At 33.8% G+C, this 23,326-nt stretch overlaps 2 protein-coding genes and 1 long non-coding RNA gene across 6 annotated transcripts; 1 reads left to right on the forward strand and 2 right to left on the reverse strand.

Annotated features, from left to right (window-relative positions):
- Positions 1-2,197: 2,197 nt before the first annotated feature.
- On the reverse strand, positions 2,198-4,935 carry LOC132046255 (uncharacterized). 4 transcript variants are annotated; one of them, XR_009412678.1, is made up of 3 exons: positions 4,621-4,935; positions 3,812-4,590; positions 2,198-3,724 (listed from the first exon to the last, which is right to left on the reverse strand). It is a non-coding gene; the product is annotated as an uncharacterized LOC132046255 (long non-coding RNA). The 4 variants fall into 4 exon arrangements; XR_009412677.1 differs by having other exon boundaries at positions 2,198-2,530; positions 3,077-4,590; positions 4,621-4,928; XR_009412675.1 differs by having other exon boundaries at positions 2,198-3,444; positions 3,532-4,590; positions 4,621-4,925.
- A 4,197-nt stretch (positions 4,936-9,132) lies between these two features.
- Positions 9,133-9,863, reverse strand: LOC132048235 (calcium-binding protein KRP1-like). Its single transcript, XM_059439140.1, has one exon. The coding sequence runs from the start codon at positions 9,659-9,661 to the stop codon at positions 9,317-9,319; it is 345 nt and encodes a 114-aa protein (XP_059295123.1). The 5' UTR covers positions 9,662-9,863; the 3' UTR covers positions 9,133-9,316.
- A 7,897-nt stretch (positions 9,864-17,760) lies between these two features.
- On the forward strand, positions 17,761-21,314 carry LOC132046257 (G-type lectin S-receptor-like serine/threonine-protein kinase At1g11330). Its single transcript, XM_059436836.1, has 7 exons — positions 17,761-19,205; positions 19,296-19,403; positions 19,493-19,689; positions 19,765-19,975; positions 20,071-20,314; positions 20,400-20,550; positions 20,646-21,314. Exons 1-7 carry the CDS (start codon positions 17,933-17,935, stop codon positions 20,943-20,945), a joined length of 2,484 nt encoding a protein of 827 aa, XP_059292819.1. The 5' UTR covers positions 17,761-17,932; the 3' UTR covers positions 20,946-21,314.
- The last annotated feature ends 2,012 nt before the right edge of the window (positions 21,315-23,326 follow it).

Below are 23,326 nucleotides of genomic sequence, written 5' to 3' on the forward strand. Positions count from 1 at the left end.
TAGGTCATTTTCCCATCTTAAAAACAACATTACTAATATTTAGCATACATAATTATCAAGATTATCTAAATAGCATAAACCTTCATATGGATCCCCTAAAACTAAGTGTACGACAACATTGAAAACAAATCCCATATTCCATGCCTAAAAAGTAGGAATCAAATACATGCTAATTTTAAGGGCTAATTCAATTTGTTTTATTTCCAAAGAAAAGGTGGACGAACTGGGGCCATATCTATTTTCTTTTCTTTTGAATTCAAATTTGATTAATGCACGTTATTTCTACGTGTTAGAGATTCTATGTAGAATAATATTTTTGCTTATAATTTTTTTACAGTTTGAAAATTTAAATTTGTAGCAATAGTATATGTGAAATATATATTATTGTAATTAAGTTTATACTGTAACTACAATTTGTATATTTGGTATAATAAATGTATGAACGATGTATAATATTGAGGGATATTAACGTTATATAAAAATATTGTATATATACAATTCATATATTTGGTATAATAAATGTCTGAAATCAATATATATAATATATTGATGGAATATTAACAGTATATAAAGTGGTTACAGTATATATATATATATATATATATATATATATACATATATATATATTAGAAGGGGGAAATAAGAGAGTGAATATAACGACAGGAATTCAAACCTTCACCAATAAAGTGAAAGTTCAGCTACCTAACCAACTGAGCTACTAAGATCCCTACCGGTATAATATACTTGAAATATACTAAATGATTCTTTTAAAAAAAACTGTCAAAGATAAAAATAAAGTTTGAAGAAAAAATATCATAAAATTATGGGGAAGAGATACTACATTAATGAAAATAGATCTCAGTAATTAATGGAGAAGGTTAACTTTAAATGGGATTTATTATTGTATTTTTTTGTTTTCCGAAATGCTATATTTATTATAAAATATGCTATATTTATTACTTTTAAAAAGATACTTATTTTATTCTTGTATATAATTCTTACTAACTGGTTTAGTGGGTAAAAGTCTCCACGAATAACTAAGGTAACCTCATAATTCAATTCGGGTCATTTGCACTTATGTCCCTGTTTGTGCTAGTCTTTATTTTTTTTCCCCTCATAACAAATAATTTTTTCGCGGGGCATAAATTTTTATTTTCGCATCATAATATCCATAAGTTATGTCATGCTCGCCCCTTAAACAACTTTTGCCCCGTCATGCATAAATTTGATTTTGAAGGCCAAAAATTAAAGATCAGCCCATTTGAAGGACAAACCGTGCAATTTCTTCATTCAATCCTCCAACTTTTCTTTCTAGCATTAAACTATTAATGTAATGTCCAGAGTATAACACTTGAACGTCTAAACACATCCAAACAAGACATAAGCGCTTGTCTTTGGAATATATTTTTACTTTGAGCACGTAGATCTAAGCACTAGGATTTCTTATGTCACCATACCGAAAGAAGCTTTTAGTGGCAATACAAGTTCTTTTTAGCGGTAATATTTATTGCCGCAAAAATATTTACCGGCAATTGATTAAACGGAAAAGGGCCAAAATTACCCACTTTTAAAAATAGTTAAATATTCTGTCGTTATCTTTAGGGCCAATTATCCATCTGGTTATCTTTGTCTTATTATATGCTTAATATTTAGCCCTTCAAAATTATTTTACCCTCAAATAATTTTTTACCCTAATAATTAAATTATTTTTTTCAGCCCAAACTAATACGAAATTATATTATTTTTTTTTTTCGGAAAAATTATCCATATTATTTTTCTTTTGGGAATTTTTTTTTGGCCATTGAGTTATTTTAGTGGGTAAAAAATTATTTGAGGGTAAAATAATTTTGAAGGGGATGGATGATGCTACGCCTTCAACAACATTTAGAACTATTTTTCAAAGTTCAAGGGTAATTTTGGCCCTTTTCCGTTGATTAAATGCCATTAGATTCAGAGTCGCTAAAGCCTTCAACAACATTTAGTCGAGTGCTGGTAAAGACCCATATTATTGCCGCTAAAAGTAATTTCTATTAGCGGCAATTATTTCCCGTAAAGCTTTATGCAATAATTGCCATTAAAGGAACCACGTTTTAGTGGTAATTATTGTGGCGGCTAAAATTAACCAAGAATTCACCTTAATCTACATATTTAACCAATCACCCTTTTATAGGACCAAATTAAAAATAAAATTCAGAAGTGCAATCATTTGGAAGCTGGTTATTACTAGAACTAGAATAATTATCAAACTTAAAGCAACTTTATTCACTTAAAACAAGAACAATCAAACTCAAGACAATCACTTTCTGATCTTCTCGCGATCATAAAGTATGAATTATCACTATCAAAACAGAAAGAATGCGACGAACGATGGAGAAACAAGGAAATTGAGCCACTATTTTTTTCTCCCTAGAGAAACTATGGCCAAAGGCTTAGTGGCTGGTTTATTTCTGATCTACTGCTCCCCTAATTACAATGAGATATTCTTGGCAGCTTTTGTGTGACCTTGAGCCGAGTATCCTTGTTTAAGTTCCTGCATTTTAGCAATACACAATAAGAATTTCTTGCAGATAAAATGTATATTATGGCATATATGAGGGAAAATCCAAAGCAGGAACTAAAGTAATGTTCTTGTACCATTTGAAAATCAATGAGATGGTCAAGCTTCAACACAAGAAAGCAGTGAGCTGTTACTTCGAACACTTGATTAACAAAACAAGAAATGGATACAAGTATGGAGAAACTTCTCTGAAGATAAACATTACATAAAAGTAATACTTGAGACACAATGATAGGACTTCATTAAAAATATCCAACAACGTTTGTTTGCCATTAAAAAGAGTGAACATGCTAAGAAAATAAAACTCGTTGGAAGAACTATCTACATAAACTTCTAACAGTGCTTCTTCCAAAATGACAACTAAGGCAGAAGAATATAACATAGGTATGACTTGTTAACATCTTCCTAACAATTTCCATGTATAATTGTATAATTCTAGATGCTACCTCAGTGTTGCATATGGAATCAAACTAAAACCTGATCACAAGCTAGTCACTGCATATGAAATCAAACTAAAACCTGATCACAAGGCATGACTAGCTAACAGAGAAGTCTGCAAATGTATTTGTACTAGCTGGGATTACCAAGACAACATATGCTGATCAAACTTGCCAACCTGTATCCCTGCGGTCAGGTGCAAAAGACAAAGTTAAGCATCCATGATAGCCTGTTTTTCAATCATCAGAATTGAAACCTTTGGCAGCTCGCTATAAAAAGAATATCACATGTCATTCTATAATTTATAACAGAGAGAGAGAGAGAGAGCACAAAATAGCCATGCAAGCTAAGCCCATTGTTATCAAATGAACAAGATGGTGGTAGTCTTACTGATGGGTGTTGCTATGTTCCATTTGTCGAATCAGAAGGAGCACTTGCAGGAAAGCAATCTGGTGGATCAGGAAGTTAAGGAATCCAAACAAGTGATATTTGATATAAATATAATATGGATAAAAATGAGAAGTGCTGTAGGATACAAATGTTACCATCAATGTGTAGTTCACCCCTTTGTTGTAGTAAACCTCTATATTGACAAAAGTAGCATTCAATAGCATTGGTGAGAAACAGTCTCCGCCGGCATCCACTGAAGGGCTCTCCATCAATCCTTCTAGGCGTTAATGATCATGCGCTCCATCTGAGGAAGAAGACAAATCACTTGCTCAATTTCTCCTGAAATTTTGCACCAGCTTATCAGTTAGTTGAATACTGAATCAACATAAGCATTTGAATGAAAATAAAGAAAAGAAAAGGGAAAACCGGGGTCTTCATCTTCATCTGCATCATCATCGGCACCACTATCAGCACCGTTATCGGTCTCTTCTTAATTAAGCTTAAAATGAGATGACATATAAATTGCATCTAAAATCATAACAACGTATCCTCTTTTGTGATGTCTCCAGAAGAAATGCATTAAAACTCTGTTTCAAAATGTATATTTGAATACAGGATAATGCTGGAAATGTTGACGTATATGCAGCGAAAAGCAAGAAGCTAGTGATAGCACAGCAAGGCAAGACTCTACATAGCAACTAAAAGAACTAGTTCTCACAAAGGACATAAATTTCAAAAGCAAATAAATGATAGACCACTAGCTGAAACCTAGCTGACACATAGAATAAGGATCAGACTACTCATGCTACACTGAAATATAACCAGCTTTTGTTTCGCATGCTCACCATTCACCAGTTCTTTTGGCAAATTCCTTGATGTTTCAGGCCATTTCAGGCCTTACATAAACTACTCATTTCAGGCCAAAAGAAATAGCAATATGTGCTTGATACACTGAAGCTTCCATAACTAATATTGTAGGAGTAATTTCGTTCTTGAGAAGTATGTAAAGGTATTCTCTAATGTAAAAAGCAGTCTGTGTGGCATTTTCTCAAACAGGTTAGGCACAAGCTTTATTTTTTTTTTCTGTTATGTCAAATCAATTAAAAAAAACTTGGATCATAGTTACTGTCGATTTCATTCACCAATTTTGTTCCACGATTTTGCTCTCAGAAGTAAGGCGCTAGATTATTACTAAATTTGGGACCCTAACAATTGAATCGACGACGACAGGAAACATAAATAGAGGAATTTACAAGTAATTTTCACCGGAAAAATTCAACGAGTTCGCCGGAGATAGTGACGGCGGGGAGTTCGCCGGAGATAGCGATGGCGGGGAGTTCCTCTATTGAGGTCGCTCAAACCCTTATTTGGTAGAAAGGAACTGTGTAAATAGATTCTAAACTTAATAAAAATAAAATAGTATGACATTTAGAGGGAATATTATTACCGCCAAATGCTCAAGCAAATTAGTGGCAATTACTTTATTGCCATTAAAATAAAATTACATTATCTGTTAATTGAGCTATAATGCTATTAAAATTGACCTATTTCTTTAACATTTTTTTGCGAGGATTGCCCTTCTTTTGGGGTGGTCTTTAAATTTTGCCCCTCAAATTTTCGCGTTTTTAAATTTCGCCCTCATATTTGTGGCTTTAAGTTGTGCCCTCGCTTAAAAAGCGGGGCAAATACATGAAGTTCTGGGTTTGAACCCCGCTCAAGCATAAAATAAAAAAATAATTTCGCAAGGCAGATCGGGGAGTGTATGCGGATCCGCATACAATCTTTAAGGAAAAGCTAAAGTTTTGCCGGATCCGGCATAACTAAAAGTCTGCCCCATAAGGCAGAATTTTTCCTAAGACATAGTTTAGTTATGCCTTATGGGTATACTTTTAGTTATGTCTTTGGGGCATACTTTTTAGTTAAGGCATAACTAAAAGTTTACCTTGAAAAGTAAAAAAATATATATATATATATATATATATATATATATATATATATATATATATATATAAGGCAAAGTCCGCCCCTCCCTCCGTACTTATAGTTAAATATAACTAGGCGTACTTTTAGTTAAACATAACTAAAAAGCCGAGTGGGGTATAGAAAAATTTAAACTTTTAAACTGCCTTATAAGACAAACTTTTAATTATGCCTTAAGGAAAACTTACGCCTTATGGGGCATACTTTTAGTTGTCTTTTATGGGACACACTTTTAGTTAAGGCATTACTAGAAGTTTACCTTGAAAAGTTAAAATATATATATATATATAAAGTCTGCCGGTGAGGGCATACTTTTAATGGGCAAACTTTTATGCTGGACCCGGCATAAACTTGTGAAGGAATTATCAAAGTTATGCCGAACCTGGCATACTTATGCCAAGTCTGCCCATAAGGCATAAGTGTAACACCTCGTAACTTAAGGCGAAGGTTTGACTCATAAGATGATAACATAATGAAACCAATATGAGGGTTATAGGAAGTGTTTTGAAAACTAATCAAGTCATAAGAAATGTCTTTGGGCAAAACAAAGTTGGAAGCCACTCTACGAGGCATGTTTGCAAGTGAGTTTATAGAAGGTCTTACTTCCAATGACCATAACCCCTTTATTTATTAGGAATTTGGGAAAACTTCCTGAATGAAAGTTGTAGCCCTTGAAATACCTTTCCAACAAGATATTATGGGGTCAAACGGACATCCGTGCAAAGAGTTATGGCCATTTTACGAAGAGACGCAAGGTGGGTCCGTTCACCGATCATGTTATACGAACCGGTTATACGGCCCATATAATTTTATACGGACCGTATAACTCGTCCGTACTTCGTGACGCTCCAAACCGACGTTCGTTCCACCATGATAAAATATGGTCATATTATACGGACCGTATAACTTTATATGGACCGTATAATATGTCCATATAACCTCCGCCTCATTTTTGTATAAATCCAAGTCTTGAGTTCTTCTATTTCATTATTCACAATTCCAAGCCCTAGCAACAATCCAAAACATCAAGGTAAGTCAATCCAAACCCTTCCAACTCAATTCTAACATATATATATCTAATGATCTAAGCAAGAAATCATTGTTCATAAAACTAGGGTTTTCAAGAAAACCCATCTCAAGGTTCAAGAATCAAGATTTAGGAAATCTTCTCCAAAATTCAAGTCTTTAATTCAAGATTTTGGAGTTACTATCTACGTGTGGGAACATCATTGTTCTTCCCCACGCCTCAAAATCCATAAATTATGATACTCTACTAAAACTAGGGTTTCTATACCATGCTCATGATAACCCTAGGCCTATGTCCATGATTATATTATGCATGAATTGCTATTATTCTATCATTATGTTCTTAATAACTCCATATGATTATTGAGAATCAGTCCGTAATCCATAAAAACCCATATCTTGTATTTCATGGGTTCTTGCATGCATGTTTTAGCTAAAATGATTATTTCATGAATATCCTACATGTCTACAAGTTTTCATGCAACTATATTATATAATTACTTTCATGCTATGATACAAGATACACAAATGCTAAATACCATTTATTTCATGAAACCACGTTTACAAGTTATTTCATGATATCCATGTACACGCAAGTTATATTCATGAAAACCATGGGCAGCAAGTGCCACTTATTTTACATGTTCATGTTTTTGGGAGTTGCATTAATTACCGAGAAGGCTTCAAATGTACTAAAACTACGTAGCCACCGTAGGATGAGGATTGCTCCACCCATGCTTAGGACGATCTCTCACAATGACCGGATCCTTTCATAATATTATTAAATCTCATGTCCCCGGCAAGGTATGAGTGTTCTCTTTGGTAGGACGCAAGCACGCACCATTTTGTCGGTTATATTTATCGCTCTCCCTACTCACGATACTTTTACACACGTTATATATATATATATATGTTCATGATCATGTTTCAAATTTATCCCATCGTTATGTTATTATCATGTCCCATGTTATTTCTTTCGCCGTTTTACATACCGACATTCAATGTGCCGACGTCCCCTTTTATTGCCTCTGGGGCTCGCATTTCACGATGCGAGGTACGGATTTACAGGACGACGCCTCGCTCATTGGGATCCGCACGTTCCACTTATCGCGAGCCCCATCTCATTCGGGGTTTAGGCATTGTCTTTCTTTATTTAGTTTTGCATCTAAAGGTATGCTGGGGGCCTTGTCCCAGCAAGTATGTTTCAGACTCATGTTAGAGGTTTCATAGACAAGATAAGTGTCATGTTAGACTTCCAGAGTTGGTTAGCCGGTTTGGCTCATTTATGATATTGTCCGCATTCATGACATAACCAAGTACTTGTGTTTAATATTATGACTTATTAAGTTTTACAAAAGCTCATCATGCACTTCACTTTATATTCCGCTCATGTATGCCTCATGATAATTCGAAGAAGTTCACGTGGTTCGCTATTACACGCAATGTGACCGAGTGCCGTGTTACGCCTGTGCCATGGTTCGTGGCGTGACAATAAGTATGTTCGGTCCGGCATAACTTTGGTAATTCCTTCACAAGTGTATACAATCTGGGGCATAGCGAATTTTTAAACCTCGTCTTGCGATTTTTTTTTAAAATTTTGACATGCGTGGTTCGAACCTTGGAACCTGACGGGTTTTAGCCGAAGGGCAAAATTTAAAGATTTCAAATATGAGGGGCAAAATTTAAAGACCACCCCAAAAGAAGGGCAATTCTGCGAATTGCCCTTTCTTTAATTCTTACAAAAAATGACCTAAATTTACTTTTCTCTCTCTCGCTCTCTCTCTCTCTCTCTCTCTCTCTCTCTCTCTCTCTCTCTGCCTTAGCTTCTTATATATTTGTATATATTGGTATAAGTGCCTTTATACGTGTGTATATGTCTCCGATATTTTTGTATATGTTTATATATTTTGGGTTATTTTTTGGAATGTAAGTTTTGACTATTTTTTTACAATATAAGTGACCAACTTGTATATTTTTGAAATTTTCCCTTAAATAAATGCCAATAAAAGATTGGTTTTGTAGTGGCGGCAAATTTACCTTTTTCCATTTATAAGGTTTGGTTTGATTCTCGATTTTTACCTTTCTATTATTCTAATCTTCCTCGACTCCTAGTAGTTCCATACGGTCCAACTGTTGACAACGTTTCTTTTATTTATCATATTTGAAGGGTCTTGAGGGGCCAATACTATACTATATATATCAATAGCTTTTTATGAACCTTTTACAAATAGTTGGCCAGAAGCTAATCCTAACATATCCTCCACCCATCCCATTTTTTGGTGCTCATTTTTCTATATGTTTTTTTTTATTTTTAAATGTTACATATAATTACTTCTTTGTATCTTTAATGACAAACGACTACTAGGACGATTCATTTATTTAATATAAAAGTTCACAGTTTTATGTGGAAAGAGAATACGGAAGAACATGTAAATTGTTGATAGTAGAGCAAATTCAGAATTTTGAGTTTATGCGTTTTGAATAGAAAAAACAACTTATTTAGATTCTAAACAATTTATCTATATATATTAAGTGGAATTTTTGTAACATGTAGATATATGATTTTGACCAGAACTATAGGGTTCTATCAAATTCATAACTAGAATCTATAACTCTGCCCTCCTCGTTCATATAATAGAGGTAATTTTGGTATTATATATAGATTTAGCTTACGTGCAAAAGTTCTTATTTTATTTCTGAAACTAAAGTTAAACATGGGTATATAAATTGGGATAGAGGGATTAGCAACCAACAATTCATTGAGTTTTCAAGAAACCACATTAACGATGGCAAAAACCAAAGAACCATAACAATGAACTACAGTACTAATAAATTAAACTAGAGACGGATAAAAAGGGGAAAAACAACATGGTACTAATTCATAGAGCCTAGCTAGCATAGCCTAATAATAATCCTAGTCCAACATTAAACCACATTTTCAACACTCTGAGCCAACCACATTCTTGATTTGTCCATCAAATCAGGGCTCAACCTTACCATTAGCACACAAAATTCCCTCTCATTCAAGCAACCATCTCCATCCAAATCCCCTTCTCTCAACATGCACATTAGCTCATCATCATTCATATTTTCCAACCCTAACAACGCCGAATTCTTCTTCAAGCTCTCGAACGTAATCACTTCCCTCTCCTTATCCATTAGCACCCGAAACCCGTTCTTGAGCTCGTTCAAGAACCCTTCCGACCCGAGTTTCTCCACCATGGATGGGAAAAAATCCTCGAACACCAAGTCACGTCCCATTGCAGCCATTACTTAATATGGATTTGAAAATGGTGATATATCGATCGATGTTTTGTTAGTGTAGGGGATGAATTAATGAAGAATAGAGGACTCAACATGGATATATATAAGAAGAGAAAAAAATTAAGGAAATTTTGGACGAAAGAGTGTAAGGAGAAGCAGACGAAGGAAGGAGCAGAATTATTGTTGGCAAATAGCATAGCTTGAGTGGGGGAGTTATTTCATGGGAGGATTAGACAGTGCACTAGTTTCGTGGAAGTTGCATGGGAAGGTACCCAAATAATAGTCTATTCATGTCATATCATGAGCCTCTTTTAGATTTGATGGGCAATTTCCTCTCACTGTCGCAACAGACAAAATACTACGTATAACGTTATTCACTACTAGTGGTGTGCTCACCTGCGCCATCCCTCTATGTTAGTAACAAATTTCTTTTCAAATTTGCTTCTTTGGATAAGAGTGATAGCCACAATCATTATTTTATTGAAATATTACATAAAATTATTCTGGTCAAAACTGTTTTACCGTTAAAATATTTTAAAACTGTTTATCTTCCTTTTGTAAAGGAGGAGTACTTTTTTTGTTTAAACATGTTGCTCACGGACTAATTTAGATTCGGGAGAAATGGGGAAATAACTTACTTTTTGGATCACTATTTAATATTTAATCACTGTTTCAAAATTATTAAATGTTTTGTTTACGCTTTTAAATACAAAAATTAATTTGGACAAACATACCCCTGACTAAAATACGAAACAAAAAACTACAGAAATTAATTTGGGGAACTCCAAGACTTTTGTCCAAAATTTATTTTCACATGAAAATTGACTACTTTTCAATTATATTTCAAACAACGGCCAAACTTTCATGAATATACGGGTCCAAAACGTAGCTAGTTCATCCAATTTTTAATTCAGATTCATGCTGAAATAGTGTTTGGGTTTGAACTGTGGTAGTTCAAACTCCAAAAAAATTGGCTAGCCTGATAAGTATTCCTCCATTAATTACATGGCTCGAATCTAATGCCTCTGGTAAAATTAAGGAATTTTTACGCGTTATAGCTACTTCTAATACATAATTAGTGGTAATAACTACCTTTTATTTTAATTACTAATAATAACTAAATACTTTTCTAATTTAACTATTATAGCTACACAAGAATTTCAATTACCATTTCACAAATACACCTAAAAATTAGCACCCCAATTCCATATCCCTTTTTAATGGTAACAATATTAATCACTTAATATACATTACCATTCTCTCCTTTTTCATAAATTCTTACCTTTTTAAAAAGGAAAGAATCTGTGAATGCCCAGTGAAATAGTCGTCTTCTTCCTCTCTTCCCCCTTCTGCAAAAATTTCAATTCCATTCTCACAAATCAACAAGTTTTTTTAGGGATTTGAGAAGACGAAAAATATATGTATTTGTGTATGTTCTATGATATAACTACCAATTGTTGTGGTTGGTGGCGTATTTTTGTAAGTTTTTCTGTATATTTGTGTATTTTGTTCAAATTAATTCCATCGGCCATCTAGTTTCAAATACACGGTGACGCAAATACATGGTAAGTTTTCTATATATTTATGCATTTTGTTCAAATTAATCCTATCAAATACATGGGTGATACAAATTGTTACTCACACAAATACATGAAATTTAATATAAAATACATGGGGTTTGATTGGAAACTTCAAATACATTAGTTATGCTATCAAATACATGGGTAAATAAAAAAACGAAATCAATATTGAAAACTTCAAATACATTACCACTAAATACATGGGTGATGCAAATTGTTACTCACACAAATACATGATATTTAATATAAAATACATGGAGTTTGATTGGAAACTTTAAATACATTAGTTATGCTATCAAATACATGGGTAAATAAAAATGAAATCAATATTGAAAACTTCAAATACATTGGTCATTGAATGTTTTCAAATTTTGAATTTTTGATTTTTCACGTTTGAATGTTGAAGATTTGATGAAGGAATAGAAAATCTGATTTTGTGGAAGAGTATGGTAAAAAATACCAATTAATAACTAATTAAATGATCCCACCGTTATGGCCTTAAAATCAAGGGATATGTTTTCTTTTTTACTGTGTTTCTATGAATTTACATGCATCAAATACATCCGAAAAAATACCTTAATTTGGAAAAACATAGCTACAAATGGTAATATTTAAAAGGGTAGCTATAAATGATAGGAAACTACCATAAGGTAGTCATTTGAGTAATTTTACCTAAAATTAAAAGGATCAATTCATCCCACGTGGGTGGGGCTTTTTTTTTTTTTTTTTTTTTTTTTTTTTTCAATCTAACGAAATTACCAACTTAGTTAGCTGCATGGATTGACGGGTGATATTGGATTTAATCAATTATTAATATGTTGTTACAAGGAGCATAAATTAATTAGAAGCATAAATTAATTAGAACTTCCCTTTAATTATCTTTTTTTTTTTTTGGTTTCCCATCCAAAAGATTCGGTATCCGCATTGGGATCCGACTAATCTGGATTTGTGCCGGGTAGTCCCACTTTGAGGGGCAAAACACTCCTAACAATGGTGACTCCGTACCCAAGGGGCTCGAACTCGAGATCTTGGTTAAGGACAAAGTAGTACCAGCCACTACACCACAACCATTGTTGGTCCCTTTAATTATCAAGTCAGCTAATCATGCATATAAATCTTGTGCTAATATTTTGGGGTTACTTATGATTGATTAAAATATAAAACTTTATAATTATAAGCTGACTTCTTCCCTTTTTTAATTTGTTTTATTCAAGAAAATTTATTACTACCTATATAAACCACTAAAGAAGATCACGTAAGATCCATTATTGCCAGCGAAATCCCACGTCAATGTTAGCTAGTCTTATTTATTCCTTAGTGTGCTGCAACTACATGAGTGTGTATAATCTTTTAAAAAAATTGTTCTCTAGCCTCCTGATGTTCGCCATCTTTCTGTGTCTCGTAAATCTCCTCGTAGATTTCGTTATCATAATTGATTATAGTGAACACTAAGCAACAAAGCTTCTATAATAAAATTAGTGACGTTATTCAAAAACATATCCAAATGTTATACTGGGCTTCTTTTGCGAAGTAGTAAGCCCAAAGCATGCTCTACAATTTGCACAACGTACTACTATAAAGCAAAGCATCTGTAGAAATGGGGGGCAGGCCATTTCTTGGTCCACTTTTTGAAATGAGCCACTTTAAAATGTAAATGAAAAATAACCAGTTTTCAATTACGAACATTTTTTTGCCTTTGTCTTTTGATCTTTACACAAGTAGTCACTCGAATTCAGTGTTTACTTTTCCTAGCCGGTATACATAATTAAACCATACGCAGATTATGTATAATGATACTTCCATTAGCTATTTTTAATTTAAACAAGAGAGAGTGAGCGGTTATTTAAGTTAATTTTTCTTGACTTTTTCGTTTGAAGCGGTAGAGACCTACTTCTTCATGATCGTTGCTTTATTTGAACATCAGATTACACTTCTTGGAACTAGAAACTTTTGTATGTGAAACTCCAGCACGATGTGCTGAAGTTCGAAACTCCGGTATATGAAACTTCAGCATAGTGTGCACTTTTACGATAGAAACTACAGTACACTGCATCGTAGTGGAGCATGAATTGTATAAAGTCGAATTCTTTAACATTCATCTTAAAAATTTACCCATTATTTTCTTAGGTACCCTTTGAAATTATGCAATTACAATTTTCTTTGTATCTACTGAACTGATAATATCCCCATAATTTTCTCAAGTACCACCTATGAAATTACCTTATTATTTCTCAGATAGCACCCACAAAATTACTTTACTATGAAACTAATAAAAGAAACTCGATCCAGGACAGTGTTATAGAGTTCAAACTTATACAAGTGAAACTTCATGATTATGTTATGGAGTTTGAATGCCTCCTTCTCAAATAGATAAAGGTTCAAACTTCATCGATTTTCTGGAGTTTGAGCCATGACTGTTCAAACTCCGATCCATGAATTTTTTCTGGAGTGTGAATCGTGACAATTCAAAATCCCATAATTTTTTTTTAGAGTTTTTCATGTTTTAATTAAGAGTATTTTTATTCAAATTTTATTTTCATATCAAATACTAATTTGAATAATTATAATACAGTAGCTAAATATATATTAGTGGTTTGAAAAGTAGCTTTTGCCCATAATAATAGGTAAGTTCCTGTGTAATTGCCCTTGGAATTATATATTATCCTTTTATTCTTTTTGACAGAGTTAGCAGGAGAAGATGGATAACCCAACTTCTTCGAATTGGTACTATATGATAATCGTGCCGTATGGTTTTATATTGAGGGCGCCTCCAATTGCTTAATTGCTACATAAGGAAAGATCCATATTCGCTCTTAACCTGAGGAAATGGTTTAAATTTGTTTTTTGATAATAATTGGGGTTAAGTATATTTATGTCATTATAAGATTGATTTGAATATGTCCTTTACTAGCGGCATAAGTTTTTCAACACACGCACCTCTTTTACAAGAGAGAGGATCAAATTTGCCTTGAACCCGATTTATAGATTTGCCCTAACACTTTAAAGGAGGAGGTCACTATTCCAGCAACAGTGGTAACATCAACTTTTTCAAAACTTAAAACCTCCAATAGAAATATGTATATCCCCCAAGTACAAATTTGTTGTTTTAGAATTGCAGAAGAAAGCAGAAAGAAAATTTACTAGGAAAAGACTAATTTTATTGACCTTCAACTTCAGATTTAAATACAGGAAGAGTAAACTGAATTACAGAATAAAGTAGCTAAGAATCTGCTAACAACTTGACTAAAATATAGGAACAACCATAACAGCTACTTGGATAACAATTTAATAAACAAATTTCCTAAAAACCAGCTAAAGACCAGGACTACTGCAACAGTTCCTGATACACTGCAACAAAATTAACCATCCTCAAACCTCGAATCATCCCAAATTAAACTCAAACAATGAACTATTGCGCCATCAAGTTAAATCCTCTGCCGGAGCTTTATCGACCCAACTTATTATTCCTTCTCAAATGATCAATAGTGATACCAAATTTGCATATCAACCCGTTAATGCTAAAATAAATCTAGGTGTACAATATTTAGCTTCTAAGTCATTTAGTAGATGTCAAGGTGGAATTACAGTGGTTGAGGGAAAAAACGGTAAAGATGAAGACATGAGATCTTAACAAGTATTTTTATGAACTTTTTTGTGTACTTTCAAGGAAAAAAAGGTTATTCGGTAAAGATGAAGACATGAGAAAGATCGTTTAACAAGTATTTTTATGTGAACTTTTTTGTGTACTTTCGGTTGATTGCCGTATGGGGTTGTTCGGAAATCCCTTTGCAACTTCGGTGAAGTTCATACGATGGTCTTTAAGTGGTGTTTTTGATAGTAGAGAGAATAAATTGTTGTTCTGATGATTGATTTAGAGTAATGAAGCTGGTAGCTGAAAAAAATGAAATATGCACAATCATACAATTCAGAGACAAATCTAGACAATTTCTCATAAGGACAAATCACCCTTTTCCCTTGCCAACAAGATATGAACTAGACGGGGGCATATGTACATTGGGAGTGGGGGAGGAGAGTGGGGCGGGCCATCCTCCCCCTCCCTAAACCAACTTAAATTGATATGGGTGAATCCAATCTCAAGTGAGCATTTTAGTTCATTGGCAAGGAGGTGCACCTTTGGCCCGTATGTCTTGAGTTCAATTCACGTTGCCTACACTTTTTTCAATGAATAAGTTTTCTATCCCTTCTTAATTTATAAATAAGGCCTTCAAAGACAAATGAAAGGATTTTTTCAGCGTAATTAAATTAAACAAAGACATTTTGTTTCTTTTTTCCCCTTTTCTTCTTGTACACGTCTTTTTTTTGCTTAAAATAGCGGTGCAATTGTGTTACTGAAATTCTTAATACGTCTCTGGTGTTAGAAAGCTTCCGCCATTAATGAATAAGAATGTATTTGGACAATTATGTGATGAGAGAGATATATTTCACTCCAACTATTAACGGAGAACTATTTGACAAATTTCTAGTGCAAATACACCGCAAATGATCTTTCCATTTCTTTCTTCTTTTGCACCAGGAATTTTTTTGTACAATGACGAATTATCTATCCTTTTTATTTCTCAAGGTGGTTTGGACAAAACTCCAGTATTTTTGTTATTATCAATACATGGATTAGGCACCGTCTAATCCCCACCAATGATAGTTTTTTTTTTTTTCTTTTAAAAAAGGCAATCAGCGTGAGATTCTGGTCATTTTTTGGGCAGCAAATTCCAAGTCAGCTTTCTCTTGTGTGATATGTGATGATTCAACATTAGTTAGAGATATTTTCTTCTCTTTTATCTTTTGCCTTTTTCCATTTAGATGAGGGAAGAGAAGTTCAAAAGAACAATAACCATACAGATTCCGTACACACTCTAAAAGCACTCCTGGTACAATGTACAACTCTTTATATTAGTGAAGTTCACACATAGGCAGAATTCCTATACAAAAGGCTGATGGCTTCATTTCATCTTTGTTGATCCCTTCTCATTGCTTCCTAGAGTAATTAAATATGAATATTTTTTTTTAGATAAAATCAAAATTAGAAAAATTACAGCTCAATGCTTTTGGATGACTTAGTTTACAAAATATGATCAAATGTATAAATTTTGTAATATACATACCTATACATTACATATAATATACATACCTATACATGTAATATACCTAATCAGTGTATATGTTTTGGCCATATTAGTAAATAAGTATGGACGGACTGTACATATTGGTAAGTTTCCCATCAAAATATGGCCCTAGCAAGTATTAGAAGCAGCCAAAATACCGTAAATCCCACAAAGATTCGAGTAGTTTTACTCTTTTAGATCTCTAATCATCTGCCGACCACCCCTTTGGTCACTTCTTCTGACCCATAAAAAGTTGACTTTTGCATATCTTTTCCTAATAGGAAGTTTGCTACCCACGTTATGTTCTGATACAGAGATTACGTTGACAATCTTATTCTAGTGAAGGATTTCCAAATCAATATACACTTTCCTAATCACGTGACACAATATTTGAACCATCATAGTCAAATAAAGCACCGAAGTCCAAATACACAGTTTTTTTTTTTTTTTTTTTTTTTTTTTACTTTCTTTGTGACGATATATTTTTTCTATTTTGTATAGTGTTGACTTAGAGATGAATTTTAATGGGTAACATAGTCAATAAGGATTCATATAACCGACCAAACTTGTTTGGGACCGAGAGTCCAAGATGTAAATGGTTATTTTTTGCTTTTATTTTTTTGGATTCACATGGAAAAGACTATACTTGTTGACATTGTATATTCATAACTATTTATAAAACTACTAGTTTCATGAGGCTAGGGCTTAATAAAACTACTAGTTTCATGAGGCCCGGGGCCCAAACTCTCAAACATTTTAACTTTCATTGTTAACGAAATTAATTACTTATGTAGAGCCAACATTTGAAATTAATAAGATTTATCGTTTAAATACAAAGTTTGTGAACCAAAGCTACTGGATTCGATCGAACGTGTTGTCGACACTCTAGCTCCACCCTACTTCAAACTCATTTTGCGCTTATCTTGAACTCATTTAAGATTTTAAAATTGTATTTTCCTTTCACCTGTATTAACAAAACTCATGTTTTCATCTTCTAGAATCATCTAACACAACAACAAAAATACCACAAGTGGGGTTATTTTGAGAGAAAGAAGTAAAAATAATTTAATAAGGAGCAAAAAATAAATTCATAAAAAGTTACTATAATATAACATTAACCAATTACAAAGGCCCAAGTGAAATGTCATTAAAAAAACAGAATGACTGTAAAAGTAAGAATATGCAATAAGGAAAAAGTCACAAAAGCCATAAAAGCTTCGTTGGATCAAAGTTTAATGTGAGGACTACAAAACTTTTGATTCCCACTTATATATAGTAGTAAAGTAATACTTATTGACATTTATAATTTAGATTGGAAGTTTCCTTATGGGGTTTGGTTAGTCTTCGTGAGCTAATGGGCAATTACCTTATAATAATCACATTGCAGAAATTCCAACAAGACGGCTCAGCCAGTGCACTTTGATTCATACCAACAGCTGACAAAGACGTGTCAAGTATACTGTAGAGAAGAAGCGTGAGAAAATATCAAGAAATACTGCAACTATAGACACCTTTTTTTTTTAAGCTTATAGGCAACTAATGCTCATTCAAATTGGCAGAATAAAATTTCATAAGCAATGAAATTAAACACGAGACAGATACTTCTATCTCCAGTTGCTCTTGTTCTATTTTTTTATATAGCAAAAGCTTCAGACACTATTAGCACCAATAAATCCGTGCGAGATTCAGAAACTTTAGTCTCCAATGACAAAAGATTCATATTGGGGTTCTTTAGTCCTGAGAATTCCACGAACCGTTATGTTGGTATTATGTTTAATTCACAATCATCAACTGTTGCATGGGTAGCCAACAGAGACAAGCCTTTACGCGATTCTAGTGGAAGAGTGACAATATCAGAAGATGGAAATCTTGTAATCTTGAATTCACAGAATAAGAGTATATGGTCATCAAATATTTCACCAGCTGTGACAAATTCTACTGCCCAGCTCGTTGGTACTGGAAACTTAGTTTTGAAGGACAGCTCCAATGGGAGAGTTCTCTGGGAAAGTTTTAGGGATCCTTCAGATTCCTTCTTGCAGACCATGAAAATTGGCGTTGATAAAAGTGCTAACACCACAAATCTGCTGAAATCATGGATAAGTCCTTCAGATCCATCTGTTGGGAGTTTCTCAGCTGGTATTCAACCTGAAACGATTCCCCAGATTTTCATACGGGAGAATGGCAAACTTCGTTGGCGTAGCGGACCATGGAATAAACAGATTTTCATTGGGATACCAGACATGACTTCTTTCTATCTCAATGGATTTGATTTAGTAAATGATAACAAAGGCACCGCATACCTCACCTTTTTATACGCAAATCAGGCTGAGATGGCCTTTTTCACTTTGAACTCAACAGGATTTTTGCAGCAGAAATATTTGGATCCTAGTAAGAATGATTGGGAAGTAACATGGGAATTTCCTGCAACTGAGTGTGATTTTTATGGAAAGTGTGGACCTTATGGAAGCTGTGATCCTAGAAGCTCACCAATCTGCTCTTGTTTAGAGGGATTTAAGCCGAAAAGTGAAGAGGAATGGGGGAAAGGAAACTGGACAAATGGATGCATCAGAAAGTCCATGTTAGAGAGTGAAAGAAACAACTCGAACATTGAGCAAGGTAAGCAAGATTGGTTTCGGAAGCTGCAGTCACTGAAAGTGCCGGATTCTGCTATTTGGGTTCCTTTTGCAGACGATGATTGTCGTAAGGGTTGCTTGAGGAATTTTTCCTGCATAGCTTATTCATACTATGTAGGGATAGGATGCATGCATTGGGAAGGAAACTTACTTGATGTTCAGAAATTCTCCATTGGAGGGGCAGATTTATTCCTTCGCCTTTCGTACACTGAGAATGGTAGCACCTCTTTTTCAGAACTATAATGCAAGCTATAAAATTCTGCTTGCCAAAAACATACATATAATGGACACTTATTTCGTAATGCAGATCAAAAGAGAGATTTCAAAGTAGCCATTGCAATTATAGTCCCAGTAGGCTCCGTAATTCTTGCCATTTTTGGATACATTTCCTACAAATATTTAGCTAAGCGCAGAGGTAACAAACTTATCTGAAACATTAGGAAATTTGCTTGCAGTAGCTTTAATCATTCGGATCGCTTTATCTCTAATGTTCTCTTGAATCAGGACGGAAGAGAAAGAGTGGGCTCTTATTAAGAGAATCATTGCCAAACTTCTACAAGGAAAGCATGGTTACAGAGGACATCAATCAAGCTAAATTTGAAGAGCTGCTTGTATACAACTTTGATATCTTAGCAAATGCAACTGAGGATTTTCATCTGTCCAGCAAACTTGGACAGGGAGGTTTTGGTCCAGTTTACAAAGTAATGTTTCGTGTGATTGAGTGCCTTATTCTTGTTTTTAAGAAAAGATATTTAAGTTCTATGATATAACTGCAGGGGAAACTGCCAGATGGACAAGAAATTGCCGTGAAAAGGCTTTCACAGTCTTCTGGTCAGGGGCTAGAGGAGTTCATGAATGAGGTTGTAGTGATTTCAAAACTTCAACATCGTAATCTTGTCAGACTTTTTGGTTGCTGCATAGAAAGAGGGGAAAAGATGCTGGTTTATGAATACATGCCAAAAAGAAGCTTGGATGCCTATCTCTTTGGTTGGTTATGATTAGTTTTCTTTTATTTTCCTCAGCATCTGACTAAAAGTAAATTTTCTTTGCTTTAAAATGTCAAATTCGCAATGTACTTTCAGGGTCACAGCAACAAGAGGAAGAGTTCCTTGATTGGAGTAAACGTGTGATCATCATTGAGGGAATTGGTCGAGGCCTCCTATACCTTCACAGGGATTCAAGACTAAGGATTATCCACAGGGATTTAAAGGCAAGCAACATCTTGTTGGATGAATACCTGAACCCCAAAATTTCAGATTTTGGCATGGCAAGGATTTTTCCAGGCAACCAAGATCAGGCCAACACAAACAGAGTTGTTGGAACCTAGTAAGTTCCGGTGTCTTTCTCTTTATCTTTTGCATGGTTGAAAAGAAAATACCAAGCAAATATTCAAAATTATTATATAATGCAGTGGTTATATGGCACCTGAATATGCAATGGAAGGAAGATTCTCAGAAAAATCAGATGTTTACAGCTTTGGAGTATTGTTATTGGAAATTATAAGTGGAAGGAGGAACACTAGCTTTCACCAAGATGACTCTTCATTAAGCCTTCTAGCAAATGTAAGTTTATGTGAAAATTCAGCTCCATTTCATATGAAATGCCAACTTCTCATAATTCAAGTTTTCATTGTTTTGTCAATGTGGTTGCTCCTCAGGCATGGAAGTGTTGGAACGAAAACAAGATTGTGGAATTATTTGACCCCAAGATCACTGACCTGCACCTCGAAAAGGAAATTACGAGATGTGTACATGTTGGACTATTATGTGTACAAGAATATGCAGAAGACAGACCAAATGTCTCCACAGTTTTGTCTATGCTCACCCGGGAAATTGATGATTTACCAAGTCCTAAACAACCTGCTTTTACAACAAGACCGAGCCATTTCATGCAAGCCTCTTCTAAATCTCAAGGCTCCGTGAACACCGTTACCATTACTAATATGGAAGGACGATAAGACATTTTAAGAGTTTTATTTAGGCATGTATATTATTCCTTTCTCTGTAATTATTACTGTGTCTGATTCTTTGGTAATGGTTCCACTCAATATTACCTCAGTACATTAAGAATCCAAGAGAACAGTGTAGGCCATGCAAGTCACTTATGCTTCATAGCAGAATCCATATGATATGGACCATATACAAGCAAGAAGCAGCAAAGCTAGACTTCAAACTCAGAGTTGTCAACAAGTAGCGTAAACAGGTTCTTTTTGCAGAAATTTAGATAAGCTCATTTACTTGTGAATTGAGATCATTTTTAGAGTTAGCTTTGTATTAACCCTGGCTTTGAAGCTAAACGAACTGTTCTAGGCAAAGACATTCTTACAGCGTAGTTGGTGGGTCACTGGGTCAAATGGGAAGCCTGTAGGTAAGGGGAGCACACATCAAATTCATATTAGAAATTGCTGATATGATGTGAAGTCTTGCACCACTTCTATTCTTGTAACTGAAGTTCAGCCCAAGAAAATTTGCATTATCAGAGGTAATAAAGGTCAAGAAATCTTCTTATATACTGTAAGACAGAGAGACAATAGCATGTAAAATTTCGAAATTCAGGAAAAGATTACTCCTTTCATTAGAATTGTTATTATACCAATTCTTCTGCTGATGCCTTCACTAAAAATTATACTGAAAAAGCCTAATGATATTCCTTTAAAAAAATAAAAATAAAAAAAATTGAGAAGCCTGGTGACATCCTTGCACGTGTAGTCTATTTTTCAGATTGTAAACTAACGAGAGTGAGAAAGGCATTCTACAAAGCAATGAGCATTAGGTGATGTATTCAAGTCCTTTTACATACTCTAGATACTTTCATATAGAGATGTGGAATATTATATACTCAATACAAAACATTAGATCAAGAGTTAGGTTTCAAGGAAAGGTATATTTCTTATGTAGTAAGATCAAAACTTGGAGTTTGAGCCCCAAATTTCTCTGGCTTCAAGCCAATTCCCAGCTACATAAACAGAAACAGAAAAGGCAAAAAATAATATACATGTTGCTATGTTTGTTTGATAATTTTACCACTGTTCATATTTGATAATTTTGCAATCGAATGGACAGTACGATAAATGGGAAAAATTCCCATATCAGGCCCATCAATGCCAAAGCTCCGAGCCTGATAAATAAAATGAAGCATTGCCTAGGCAAAGAAATTCACACAATACTCCAAAAATGATTTTATCATATGTTTCATCTAATTATACAAAGGGAAAAGAACACTGTGTGTCCAATCAGCCAAACTAATCCCACGTTTGATCAATATTTGGGCTTAATACCACAGGTTGTTCGGGCGACCCAAATTAATGTCAAAAAATGGTCGGCCGGCCCAAAATAATGCCAAGGCTGGCCAGCCCAACAGCCCAGGCGCGTAAAAAAAAAAAAAAAGACCTTTTAAAAACGTCGCCGCTAAAGGGCTGCTACAGAAAAATCAGGCTTTTTAGTGACAATTAAAAAAGTCATCACTAAAGGTTAAATATCCCAAAACATGCATAATATGTGTATATTTAGTAAGAAATATCCCAAAATATGTATAATATGTGTATATTTAGTATGTATATACAAGAATGATACATTTTTACATACATATGTTGGAATTATATATACAAGAATGATACAGTTTGTTTATATAAATATGCTGGAATTGATTATACACTTTATATACAAGAATGATGCAGTTTCTATACATATGCTGGAATTAATTATACACTTTATATAGAAGAATGATACAGTTTATATACATATGCTGGAATTAATCATGCATTTATTATACATAAATTATAAGTTAATTATACATTTATTATACACATATTATACAATAATGATATGATATTTTTTTTACATATACAATAGTGATACATATTATATACCACAATGATACGGTTTCTATGATACACTTTCTATGCAAGACTGATACAGTTTATATACACATGTTGAAATTATTCATACACTTTATATACAAAAATGATACATATTATATACAAAGATGATGCAATTTTCTATTCTATAGTACAAATTATATACACAAATGATACATATTATATACAAAAATGATATATACCTTAATGATTCATATTTTATACAGTTTCTATACATTACAGATATGTACTGATACATATTTTTATATACAAATGATACTTATTATATACAAAAATCGCCTCAGAGTTTTTTGGGATATTTCTTACTAAATATACACATATTATACTTGTTTTGGAATGTTTAACCTTTAGTGGCGACTTTTTTAATTGTCATTAAAAAGCCTAATTTTTCTGTAGCAGCCCCACAAAAAGTCTATTTTTTAAAGCGCCTGGGCTTTCTATTTTTTTTAAAGCGCCTGGGC

Source organism: Lycium ferocissimum, chromosome 2, assembly GCF_029784015.1.
Source record: "Lycium ferocissimum isolate CSIRO_LF1 chromosome 2, AGI_CSIRO_Lferr_CH_V1, whole genome shotgun sequence".
In the NCBI taxonomy this organism is placed as follows: domain Eukaryota; kingdom Viridiplantae; phylum Streptophyta; class Magnoliopsida; order Solanales; family Solanaceae; genus Lycium; species Lycium ferocissimum.